This window comes from Fistularia commersonii, chromosome 31, assembly GCF_037954325.1.
Source record: "Fistularia commersonii isolate RoL2024-O1a breed Wild chromosome 31, RoL_Fcom_v1.0, whole genome shotgun sequence".
NCBI classification, from domain to species: Eukaryota; Metazoa; Chordata; class Actinopteri; order Syngnathiformes; family Fistulariidae; genus Fistularia; species Fistularia commersonii.
This window is the reverse complement of record NC_141314.1, coordinates 11,766,627-11,779,429: the sequence shown is the minus strand read 5'-3', so window position 1 is coordinate 11,779,429 and position 12,803 is coordinate 11,766,627. Positions and strand designations below refer to the sequence as shown.

The 12,803-nt window shown below is 57.3% G+C and overlaps 1 protein-coding gene across 2 annotated transcripts in view; it reads right to left on the bottom strand.

The window, feature by feature from the left end:
- tenm1 (teneurin transmembrane protein 1) overlaps positions 1–12,803 on the bottom strand; it is a 203,657-nt gene that overhangs the window by 30,796 nt on the left and 160,058 nt on the right. For both annotated transcript variants that reach the window (XM_086178716.1, XM_086178717.1), the window contains exon 22: positions 11,360–11,592. In XM_086178716.1, the coding sequence (XP_086034842.1) occupies positions 11,360–11,592 (233 nt within the window). The remainder of the gene's footprint in view (positions 1–11,359; positions 11,593–12,803) is intronic.

The following is a 12,803-nucleotide window of genomic DNA, read 5'->3' as shown; positions in this document are numbered from 1 at the left end:
TTAACGAGGATTAACATTTTAACCGAATGCGCCTTTTCCAGGACGACGTAGACCGACAGCGCGGCCTGAGCCGGTGTTAGCGGCGCGGGGCGACAGGCCGCGCCCGGGGACGGCGGCTGAGGTGAGTTATGGCCCGCGGCGCTTCTACAGCCACACCGGTGCTCGTGTGCGGCTGCGGACTGACGGACTGTTTCACCTGGACGGGTGGCCGCGGCGAGGGACTCCGGACGCAAAGGGAAGCACATGAGCTGACGGAGGCCGGCGAGCCGGGGGTTTGGTAAAGCGTCACGCCGTTTCCAAGAGTCTGAAGCCGGCCGGCTTACTTACTGCTCCCTTTCATCATTTGTCCTTGAGACGGCTCTTTGCCGGTGAAGGTGTGAAAATGTCCCGCGTAGCTCCGGGTGAACACGCCCGCGTGATCGAACATGTGCGCGTGGTGGAGTAGCTCGGCGAGAAGATAAGGCGTGGCGGTTAATCGCATTGTGTGCCTATGCAAATAGGAGAGCTGATAAATCAAGAGTGTTGGAGGAATTCACACTCACGCAAATGTCGTGGAGTGTGATGAAGGTGCCCGCATGCGTCGTCGGAGGAGGAGGCCGTGCGCTCGGCGCCGCCTGCGCCTCCGGGACTCCCGGCGGCGGACGCAAGACTCCGAACATCTGCTAAAACACAGCGAGATCCTCCGTGAGCTGCTCGAGCGGGAGGAGGCTGCCGGGACCGGAGGCGGGAACCCGCTGCCTCACCGCCGCTACCAGGGGCTAATGCTAGCGGCTAATACTAGCGGCTAATGCTAACCACATTTAATATTCCAAATCAAACATTTGTCATCCATCAATACCAGATATCGCCGTGACCGAGGAGGAGAGGTTGTTCCTGACACATCTTTGGTAAGCAGAAATAATTCATGCCTCTCGGCATTCATTATTAATTAAAACCCCCTCAGAACAAATACAGGCTTCTTAATTAAGTCTGAATCAGAAACTGTGGCTCGTCTAATTATAAACGGCTATAAGTTTGTTGACATATTAACCCGTGTTAATTAATTATTGACGGCTGTGTTTCCCACGCGACCGCCGGCTCTAAGGACACGCGTGTTAGGGGAGGGAAGCCGAAACACTTCTTGTTTTGGTTTAATGCTCATTTTTCCAGCGGGGACGGGTTCTCGTAGACAAAAAGGGAGAAATAAAACATGCGCGACGGCTGGGCGGTAATCGTCCGGTGTGAAACGGGCAGAAGGATCCGGAGCCGTCACGCAGCGGCGGACGAGCTGAGACGTGGAGGCCGCTCGGGCTCCGATTGAACCCGGAGCGCCTCCGAGCGCCGCGTAGAACGCCGAACGTGCACCTCGAGGTCGATCGATGGCCGTCGCCGTGGCGACAGCGAGGAGAAACGCGCCGGGCCGGCGGGAAGCAGAAGCCTCGGCGGCTCAGAAGGTGGACGAGCCGCGTCCGGCCGTGCGAGCGGACATCTGGCCGGCGGCTTCCCGGGAGCTGCAGGTGACAGTGATGCCCAGGTGAGAACCTCTGAGCTTTCTGGTTCCCCGTCGCCATGACAGCAGCACCACCATGACACCCCAAGTCCAACTGTGAGGGGGAACACATGACTCACCCCCCTTCATCTCTCTGTCAGACCCTTTAAACAATCAAGACGGATCCAGCCGGTGTGGTCACCGCTTCACTCTCTCCACTCATTAGAGGCCCTCAACCCGCTCTTCTTCTCTCTGTCCAGTGTGTGTGTGTGTGTGTGTGTGTGTGTGTGTGTGTGTGTGTGTGTGTGTGTGTGTGAGTGAGTGCGTGCGCATCCACGTAGAGCAAATGCAATTTATTCCTGCACGCTGGCAGAGCTGGGCTCCTCCTGTCAGCCCGCCAGGCTCCCGGCGGAGGCCGCCAGGCCGGCCGCCAGCCGCGGCCATCTCGCCCCGTTAGAGGGACACGCGTGTCGGGGCTCCCGTGATCACGCCGACGTTGTCAAATCGCCTTCAACCGAGCGCCCGTAACCACCTCTGCCACCGTAGCCGGGGGGGGCCGGAGGACGGGGCGCCTTTGATTCGCCGCTCGGTCTTTTGCCTCCAGCCCGCGCGGCTTATTGACTCGGGGCTTCATTTCACACACGGTGAGCTCGGTAATCTGTCTGAAGCTCCACCACGTCCGGCCACCACGGACGGGGGAAACCTGGACCTCCTCTCTCTGGCCGCCCTCACAGCCGTGACTTCAACCGAGCGGCCATACGAGAATCCGTCCGGCTACTCTGATGCTCAGCTCCGCCCCCTCGCAGCAGGAAGGTCCCTGCGTTCCACCAGGAAGCCTCCCTGTGTGGAGCCTCCACGTTCTCCCCGGGTCCACGCAGGGTTCTCAGGGTTCCTCACACAGTCCGGACCCTCCGTTGTCCGGACGTGTGATTGAGCGGATGCTCGCACGTCTCTATCTGTGTCCCTGCGACGGACGGGCCGCCTCTCGACCGATCGCAGCCGACCGATCGCAGGCGCCCGCGTGGATGAGGAATGAATGAATGAATGTTGCACCGCTTTGTTTCAGACACGTTGCAAACAGCTGTTGATCAGAAGAACCCAAGGAGTCCCTGCGGAGCCGCCGGAGCTTCAGGAGCACCGGATGTTGCCTCAGGAGCGAGAAGCAGACACGCATCTGTGGACTTTGCCGCTGCAGAGGAGACGTCGACCTTCACCAGCCTATTTTAAGAGTCCGGCGTGTTGCGGAGCGCGGCGGCCGCAGGCTACCGGTCCCAGCGAGGGGCCGTCATACATGAGCCCGTGACTGTAAGCGCTTTCTCCTCATACGTGACGGATTCAGAGGGTCTGCTGGAGGAAGTCCACCGCTCATCTTTATTTCAGCATTTCTCCATTTAATATTTCCTCATTAAAAGTAAAGTCGTTAGGTTTGGAGAGACTTTATCAAATAATGAAGCAGCTGCAGGAAGCGAGGAGCGGGAGCATCTCGCTTCCATTAAAGTTAAGACCTTCAAACTTGCTGGACGCTGAAGAGAAGAGTAGATGTATCTGAAGACATCACCGCGCCTTTAAAATCTGGCTTTTGCTCCTCGTGCATTTAAACCCTGCCGTTCCTGCAGTGTTCTAGTTGGTGGTGCTGCCTCGCTACCACGGGCTGGACCTCCATCAGCTGGACGCCCTCCTCCAGACCGTGAGGACGCTGCTCCTCAGGTGGAAACCTGACCCTGATATCTCTGGACTCAACCGGATGAAGTCTCCGTGTCGCTGCAGGTACGGGTCTCCTCCGCTGAGTGTGAGGTGGAAGCCTGTCCGCTCAGTGCAGGGCTTCTGCTGAACCTCCTGCGGGAGGAACCCGGAGAACCTGGAGGAACCCCACGCAGACACGGGGAGAACATGGAGAACCCACGAGCCTTTGGGAATCCAGCGGGGACCTTCTGGCTGTGGGGTGGAGGATCTAAGCGCTGCACCGCAGTGGACTTTGCAGGACTGAACATCCGTCAGAGGAAAGTAGATGCTGAACGTGGCGGCCTCGCCTCTCCGGCTCTGGATTTCAGAGCAGACTCTGTCCTTGCCCAAAAACACACTGCGGCGTTTAAATGTTTAAAACTCTTGACACCAGCGGGTGCTGGGCGGTGGACGTGGGAGAGGTCGTCTGCCGGTGCCTCCTCCACCGCTTCACCCTCAGGCCATCGTGCGATGACGTAAATGTGTTGGTGGAGAAGACGGTGCCGCTTCTGCACGCGTGGCGGCGGGTTGAAATGGGATGCGAGTCCAAATCAGATTTCTGCCCCTTGAACTGAATAAAAACGGGCCATAAATCAGGAAGACAAGAGCCGATACGCGGCCGAGGAGCCGCCGTCCGTCCTCCCGCCGCTCGGGGCCTTCAGCCCGTCTCTGCGGACCGGACCTCTGCGCCGGACCGATGGAAATATTGATCGCGTTCATCATGTTCGGCACGCCGGGCGGGACGCTGGTAAACATGGAAACATACACGTCCGCTTTTCTGTCGGCCAGACGGAACGCGGGTTAGAGGTGGTTTGTGTTTACATGGAGATGGACGTGTGGAGGTTCTCTTTGGGGCTGAGGAGGACGGAGAGGATCAGGAAGGAGTCCATCAGAGGGACATGTCCCACTGAGGGGGTTCAAACATGGACAGAGGAGATCCAGAGAGAAGGATGCCAGGCAGGAGGTCTGGAGGAAGACCAGAGAGGAGGTTCATGGATGGAGGGAGAGAAGACAAGAAGGCAGGAGGTGGAGAGGAGAGGGTGAGATGGAGGCGGGTGATTGGCTGGGGGTCGGAAAGGAAAAGGAAAGGAAAAGGTAAATAAATACAACTCATTCAAATGAAGTCAAAAATGCAATATATATATATATATATATATATACCGTAATTTTCGGACTATTGAGCGCACCTCTATATAAGCCGCACCGGCTAGCCGGTCGCTATCTCGGGCTTCCTCCTGCGCACTAAAACCCTCAAAGTCGTCTTCTTCGTTGTCAGATATCGTCCGGAAATTACGGTATATTACGGTATACGGTATATATATATATGAGAGATGAGATGAGATGAGAACAACTTTATTAATCCCGAAGGAAATTGTTGTGCCAGAGTTTCAAGTAAAAACATAACAGTAATAGATAATAGCGGAAAGGAGGAAGAATAAGAAATATAATGAAATATAAATTGTCTTAGCTGTTAGCAGTAACTACAAAGATTGAAGATTCCCTGCGGCTGAGGGAAGAGGAACATATATACATCTATATGTATAGATGTATCTCCTTTTTTGAGGAAGCACTGTGTTGAACTACTCAACAAGACAATGTATAAAATATTTAAGCGCATCTACTATGACGACTACAAAGTATTCATTAACATTATCTGTATTGCGTTTGTGTTTCAATAGAAAGCTCCTTTGGAAACCTGGTCGAAGCCCATCGATGGTCTAAAAAGCTGCTCCAGCGGCTGATGCCAGGCGTTCAGGGCCAGAGGCTCGGCGGGTTCCCGCAGAGAAGACGTCCTCCAAGGACCCCAGAGTTCAGCGATAAATATCCAAACAGGATGTGGGCCATCTCTGGCGTGTCATGTTCAAACCGCTCACGGACTTGACAGGTCCGGCGTGCACCTGCGCGCGCACCCGCGCGTGCACGGGCTCCGCTCCGCTCTCCGCTCGGCCCCCCGGATTCGCCCCCGGCGGGTATATTCTCGGCGTTAGTTGCGGGAGACTCTGGCGAAACTTCCGGCGGCGGCTGCTCAGCGATGCGCGAGCCGGCGCCTAATTATCATGGAGGATGTGGTGAGAAAACAAGCTGCGGTGGAAATAGCACAAGCCGGTGGCGCTGCTGTTTTGCATTATGGCGGAGCGCCGCTGTTTGCCTCGCCGTGTGATTAATTCATGTGTGTATCACAAATGCAGGGATGTCCAGGGGCAAAGACAAAAGCTCGGTCGATGCGGAACGGAGCGCTGGGGCGGCTTTGGAAGCTCAGAAATCTGCAGACAAAGAGCGGGCGCCGGCGATCCGGCCTCTTCTCGGGGCCCAAAAACACCAGCGCCGCTTATCAGAAGTCCTCGTTCGGTGAACCGGCGCTCGGTTTCAAACCGGCGGCCGCGCCGGCGGCGGAGGGCGGCCGCCACGGGCCGCCGCTTGATATGCGGACCGGGAGCGCGGTGGCCGCACGCCGCGGGATCCAGATGCCAAACGCTCCCTTCTCCTTTTATACATTTCATCCCTTTTCCTCATTCTCTCTCTTTTTTGTCCCTTTCATTCTGTTATTTTTTCCCTCTCCCTCTGTGGCTTTTTCCTCCCTCCATCAGTTTTATCCACTCCCGCCCGTCGCCTCTCTCTTTCACTCGTTTGTGAAACAATTACAGCTTGCTAAGTGCTGTGGGAGCGAGAGGTGGAACAACAATGGCTGCTGCTCGCGGCGCTGCGGCGAGCAGCTGGCGGCGAGGCTGCGGCGAGCCAAAGAGAAGCCGCGACTGCGCACGCATGCGGGGAAAGGAGCGCATTCGGGAGATGAGAAATGGAGGCCGAGTCGAAGGGTGCGGACCCCCATTGGCATGGCGGCGGCGGCGGCGGCGTTCGCTGAGTGAATGTCTGACAGCTCCGGACGCCTGGCTCCGCCCGACCAGGGGAAGCACCGGCGTGTCGACGTGCCTCCGGCAGCTTCTTTAAATATGCCCAGAAGATTTCCATTGGCCTAAGCTGCTTATCCCCCCCTTCGCAGAGACGGCGCCGGGCCGACCGGGCCGGCGGCGTGGCGCTGACCCTTCAAGGGCTGCGGATTTCCCTCCCCGCCTTCCCGGACGCTCCGCGCGCTAACAATCCGGGCCGGTATAAAGCGCTCGGTTTTGCTAACGATGGCGGACGCGTTCCCCGCGGCGCGGCGCAGGCGGGGGGGCCACGGCTGTTACGTGGAAGAAGAGACGGGTTTGCAGAAAGAAACAAAAGGAGAGCAGAGGACAGAAAGGAAGAGGGGGTGACAGGGCAGGAGGGAGGGCCGCCGTGGCAGCGTGGCAGCGCCTGATAAGGGCATTAGCCTGCCCCCTGTGGGTCACGGGGAGAGAGTGACACTGCAAGGGCACACACACACACACACACACACACACACACACACACACACACACACACACACACACAGCAGCTTTGCTTTCTGCCGCTTGTCGACAAACACTAGATAAGACCTGCACCAGGCAAACAGGAGACATCCAGCCCTGCGTCCGGGCGCCGCTTCCCGCCCTCCTTCAGCAAACAGCAGTTTGAGTCTGTGAGCAGGACGAGGACGAGGACGAGGACGAGGACGAGGACGAGGAGGAAGAGGGTGAGGAGGAGGATGAAGAGGTGGCGGCGGCGCCGGGTCCCGATGGGCGGAGCCGGGGACCTCCTGTTTACGGGGCCGACAGCAGATGCAGACGGGCGGCCGGCGCCGTCGTGTTGTCGTCGGCGGGTGTTTGAAGGACGCGGGGGATGAAAGCTGGAGAGGAGCGGCAGCCATGACGGCAGCGGCCCGCTAACAACTGTTAGCTGCGGGTGCACGGGGCGACACGGCGACCGTGTGAATACGGACGCACAAAATGATTCATGGCGGAGAGGAGAAGACGGGAAGACTCTCATTTGGAGCGAGAAGCTCACAGAAGACACGAGGCGAGATCAATGCCGGAAAATCACAAAGAGAAGAGACGGACAGATCCTCCTCTCTGAAGTCCTCCACTCATTAGCATGGCGGGGGCGGGGGGGCTGTGGCAGATGGATGACAGAGAACCCGGAGCTCCGGGTGGAAAATCTCCAGAGCCTTTCTAATCTGGTTAGTTGGGAGCACAATGGCCGCTGCGGCGAGGAAGTGTGAAGAGCGGCGAGTCAAACGGTTTGAAATACCTGGCTCCGCCTCAGGAGGAGGAGAGGCTCCTTCTGAGAGCTCCCAGATGTTTGCTGAGGAGCTTCCATGTCAGCGGTCTTCTCCCAGGTCCCGGTTTGACTCCAGAGCCGTTGACATTTGCAAGAGTGTCGGTGGCTCCTGATACGGACTGGCTCGCCGCTCCGCCGCCGCCGCCTGCTGCTCCGGCGGCGAGCGGCTCGGGCCCTCGAAGCCGGCGCCCGCCGGCAGGCCTGCGAGCGGGCCCGCTGACCCGAGGGGCCGTGATGGACTCCCGGCAGCGGAGGGGAGGTTCCGAGTGAACCCCGACCCGGCGGCTTCAACGAGACAAAAACATCATAACTTTGTCGGCCGCACGGGGACCTTCCTCCCCGGTCGCATTCCCGCTGGCCTTTCTCCATGTTCTCCCCGAGTCTTAGCGGGGTTCCTCGAGGTTCTCCGGGTTCCTCCAGCAGTCCAAGCACATGCAGGAGGTTCACTGGAGACCCTGCGTGGTCCAGACAGTCGAATGTCTCGCTGTGAGGCGTCAAGATGAACGGCGGTACGTCTCCACCTGTGGCCCTCCGATCGGTCCGGGCAGAACCTCGCCTCTCGATCGATGACGGGCTCAGAAGAAGCCGTCGACAAAGTTCGAGGAGAGCAGAGATGAGTTCAGATCGCTGAGAGAAGATGCCGTGCGATCGGAGGGACCTCGGAAGGCCGGCAGGTCTGGAGATCACAAGGGTTTCTGTTCTGAACCTCGTCTGAGGAGCACTTTCTAAAAGCACCTGAAGCCTCTGATGGAGCTGATTTCATTCTGATATGACAGCTGGCACCGGACTCACAGAATCAAGGAATAAAAACTCAAGAACTCAAAGAATAAAATAAAATAAAATAAAATAAAATAAAATAAAATAAAATAAAATAAACTACTTGCTGACAAGAGACACGTGAAAGCGAATGAGCATCGGCTGCATGCTGGGATGGATTCTGCGAATTGGTCATGTTGAGAGCATTCTGAGAATCTGCTTGGAAGACAGTGAACGAAACCTGGAGCCAGTGTGTGTGTGTGTGTGTGTGTGTGTGTGTGTGTGTGTGTGTGTGTGTGTCAAAGCTGAGCTGACTCGGTGTTTGAGTGGTACTTTAGCTCGGTCCGGGATCCTCGGCTGTCGGCTGATCACTCTTCGAGGCCGCGCGTTCGTTCCAGCGAGCTGAGAAGGAGGCGGCTGGAAGGTGAAGGCGGAGCTTCTCTGGCATCCCTCGGTCACGAGGCTCCGCTGTGTTTCCTTCATGTTGTCATCTTCATCTCCGGTCATGCGGTCTGCCTCCCCCTCTCCTTCCATTTCTCTGCCTGCGTTTCATTTCTTGCATCTAATTGCTGCGGCCGCGGCGCTCCGTCCTCAGACGTGCACGAAAGCAGCAGGTGTGGTGAAGGTTCAGTGAAGAACCTTAGTGATGCGGAGAAGTCAGACTGAGCGGGCATCACTCTGCAGGAGCGCAGGGACGGGCTTTGATTGGCCACTCAGCCGACACACGCCAACACAAACACACACACACACACACACACATTCAAAGACATCCACAAACTCCCACTGCTAAGCGCCGCAGAAGGTCCTGGAATAGCTCCGCCCACCCACTTGACCCCATGTTGTTGTTGTTGATCACTCACGGCAGCAGTGGAAGCGTGCACGTGTTCAGGGTTTGCAGCTGTGTGTTTGTAATTCTGCACAGCAGAGACGCGAATGTGGCACAAAGAGTGTGTGTGTGTGTGTGTGTGTGTGTGTGTGTGTGTGTGTGTGTGTGTGTTCAGACGTTGCTAAAGCAGTGAGGAATGAGGTGCCCCGGCTGTGTTGGTCCTCTGACTCATGAATCGGGAGGTTTTCCCAGCAGATGCTCCTCTGCTGGTGACACAAAGCAGCTGGAGCTCAAACCGAAGCCTCTAGAGAAACCATGCAGTCAAGATGAAGCACCTCATCATCATCATCATCATCATCATGGGTTTGTTAATGCTCAACGCTCTCAACCTTCTGCCCGTCCCCCTCCTTCACTGCCAATGTGATCCCCTGAGTTGAGCCGCATGCTAAAGAGAAGAAGAAGACCATGTAGCAGAAGATGCACTGATCCTCCACGTGCCGCCATGGATTCCGCAGACCTGCTACTGTGCCGCCTCTTTCTTAGAACCTGAATGATGGTTCTGGCTCAGAGCTCTGCGGCTCCCTCTAGTGGACGCACTGCTGGGCAGCCGTGGAAACTGGAAGCAGGCGTGAGATGTACGAGGGCGCCGGCCCGTCCACGTACGCAGCCCGGAAAGAAATGCTCCTTGAAACAAATGAGCGCCCCGACCGGGTCTTCTGGGCCTCGGGTTGTTCTCCTCGCTGCCGTGACGTCACGCCGCCTGCGGTTCCCTTCGAACACGGCAGGCGCTTCTCCCTTTGTCAACCGAGGAGTCGTGTAAATCTGCTAATTACCGCTGGCTCCCTCTTGACGGCTGAGGTGAACAGAAGCGAGGGTGAGGATCGGGTCGAGCCGGTCTCCAGGCGCTCGGAGCTCCGCGCACGTCCAGGCTGTCGGTCCGCTGCCGTCGCAGCGGATAAATATTTAAACGTTTGCACCGAAAGCAACATTTTACAAAATGAGACAAAAACAACAGGATCCGTTGTTTAGTCAACAATTAATCAGCCGCCCTCCGCTGGGACCGGCGAGCCGGCGGACCGGCGGACCGGCGGACCGGCGGACCAGCGTTCCCCCTCGAGATTTAATCTTTGTCAAGATTCACAGCGGCCAGCCTCGGTCCAGCCTCGGGCGGCACCCGCCGCTCCCGCGTCCCTTTGGCTTCGGAAAATAAATAACGAGTATTCAATTTAGATTTGTTTTATTCTAGTTGGTTTGTTTTTTGGCTGCGATGATCGTGCACCGTTGAAATAAAACGTGTTTCATTTTTTTATGTCGCTCGAAATACGTGCCACAGCTGCCGACGCGCCATTTATCCAGCTTATAAAGCCGTGACGTGCAGACGCCGCTGAGCGCCGAGGCTCAGGAGCCGAAGTCACATGAACCAGGTAAACATAAAATAAACATTTTAAGTGTCTATTATTTTGCAAATATATATTTGACATTGTTTTATGCACATCTCAGCGCATAAATATGACGACGTCTCCGATTCGCGGCAGGATGATTTCAGGTCCGCTTGTTATTTCCTAAATACCAGCAGGAGCCCAATAGATATCTATGTTTGAGCGTAAAGCGCCCGCAGGCAGCCTGGTCTTCGTGTCAGACGTCCAAAGGGTTTCCGGCTCCAAAAAGCTCTGAGAGTCGGAGTTCGCCGACCTTTGGTCCACAGCGGCCGGACGTCGGTCCAGAATGAGCAGATGAAATGCTCTGAGGGCCAAAGTAGGGCCGCGCGGCCGCACACCGAACGGGAAACATCCACCGCCAGAAAGCGGCCTCTCCATCCATGGGATCCAACGGCTTCCGCTCCTCTGACCTGCTTCACTGTTCACACTCCAATCCAAGCAATCCCCGAAAGTTGCTGCTTTGTCCGCGGCGAACGACAGCCGTGAGCACAACAACCCCTCGAGGCCGAGTTCCTGCCCGTCAACTCCTCTGTTTCCAAAACAAGCCGCCATCACCTGGACCTGCTCACAACCACCTCATATATATTGGGAAACTCCCCACGCGTCATCAGGACCGCAGAAGCCTCTGGGACGAGGCCGGAAATGTCTTGAAATTCAAGTCCGGTCGCCACGACAAGAAGATTTCCACCGGACCGCACGCGACTCGCTCTCCTGGAGATGCGGTGGAAAATGCATCGACATGTTTGTCAGAAAGCATTCGGCCCCGGACCCCCGGACCCTCGGACCCTCGGACCCCCGGACCCTTGGACCCTCGGCGTGTCCCGGACCCACTGAACCGCAGACCTCCCGCATGTCCTCGCATCTCCGCCTCCGCCGTGGCCCCGGGTCTCTCTGTATTAGCCTGATGTATTTTGGTCGCCGTGGCAACAGCAAATGAAGTCAGACGGAGGGGTCGCGGGGGGCTCCTACCTCTGGGGTTGTTGAGCGCCGCCTCGGTGGCCTTCCTGCCCTCGCCGCAGTGGCTCTGGTCGAAGGGTAAACACTGCTCGCCCGTGCCGGCCACCGCCTCCATGTTGCGAGAAGGATCCTTGGGCTGCGAGAGGTTCCTCACCCTGTAGACCCTGCGGCTGCTGGTGTCCGACACGTACAGAACTTCCCCCATGGGGTCCATGGCCAGGTAGTACTTGTGGGCCGGGCTGGTGCTGGAGAGAGAAGATACGCGGGTCAGCGGACGGTTCCACTTCTTGCGATGACGCTCGGGGTCGAGGAGGTCGGAAGGTTCGAGGTGACGGGTTTCCAGGAGGTCGTGAGCATCAGAGACAATAAACACATCACCGTTTATGGAAACAATACACGACGCACGAGACACGTGACTCACGGTGTGCGTGTGTGTGTGTGTGTGTGACGGGAGCGTAGCCATTCAGCGGGCCTTATTTTATCCATACATGATTTGAAGTGTAACCATGGCGACGGCGCCTTAAACGAATCCCTATAACCTTGTTGTGATGACTTTGCGTTGCTGCTCCTGCTGCCCGCGGCAGGCGCGCTCGCTGCATCGGGCTGGTGCAGCTGCTGCCTGGAGACCGTGCGCTACCATTATGGGATGGCTAATCCGCCTCCACTTTTAACCCGGTCTGCATGCGGGCCGGCGCTCTGCAGGGCGCAGCGGTGGAATTCAGTGGCAGGCGGTCTCTGAGAGCGGCTCCTCGGGTGGAGATGGGGCGGAGATGCGGGTCGGCGCCGGAGTTGACCCTCGCAGTTTCACGGCGAGGATGCACGGCAAAATAACGTGAGGGTGCGCGGCAGCAGCGAGGGGACGCCATCCCCCTTCTGTGAGTGTGAAACTGAGTGTTTCCACAGGAAGCACCGACACCACGGCCTCTCCTGATTTGTTACTTCTGTTATCGGAGCGGCTGCGAGAGGAAGGGCGGCGATGGAAATGTGCGCTTTGAACTGCCGGGATTCCAGCATTCATTCCGCGGAGGGAAAGCGGATGTCAAAGGTTTCCTACCAACTGATCTCGGAGGTGGCCGGAGTGTGTGCAGCGCGAAAGGACTATTTCCAGCTGTGCCGACGCCAAACAGACTCAGACGATCCGTTTCATATGTTCAACTCACGGCGGCGCCGTCCGATCGGTCTGGTAGCAGACGGTCTACGAGCAGCAGAAGACGGACATCGCTGAGATACAACGTGCAGACTGATGTGTGTGTGTGTGTGTGTGTGTGTGTCCAACTCATGTCTTCTCCTCTGAGCTGCTCCCCTCAGAGGAGACCACAGCCAATCACCCGCCTCCGTCAAACCGTCCTCTCAAACGCCATCTACCTTCCCGACCCGTCCCCCTCCATCCATCAACCTCCAGCCTCACAGCTCCAGCTTTGGCATCCTTCTGCCCGGATCTCCTCCGTCCCTCCTC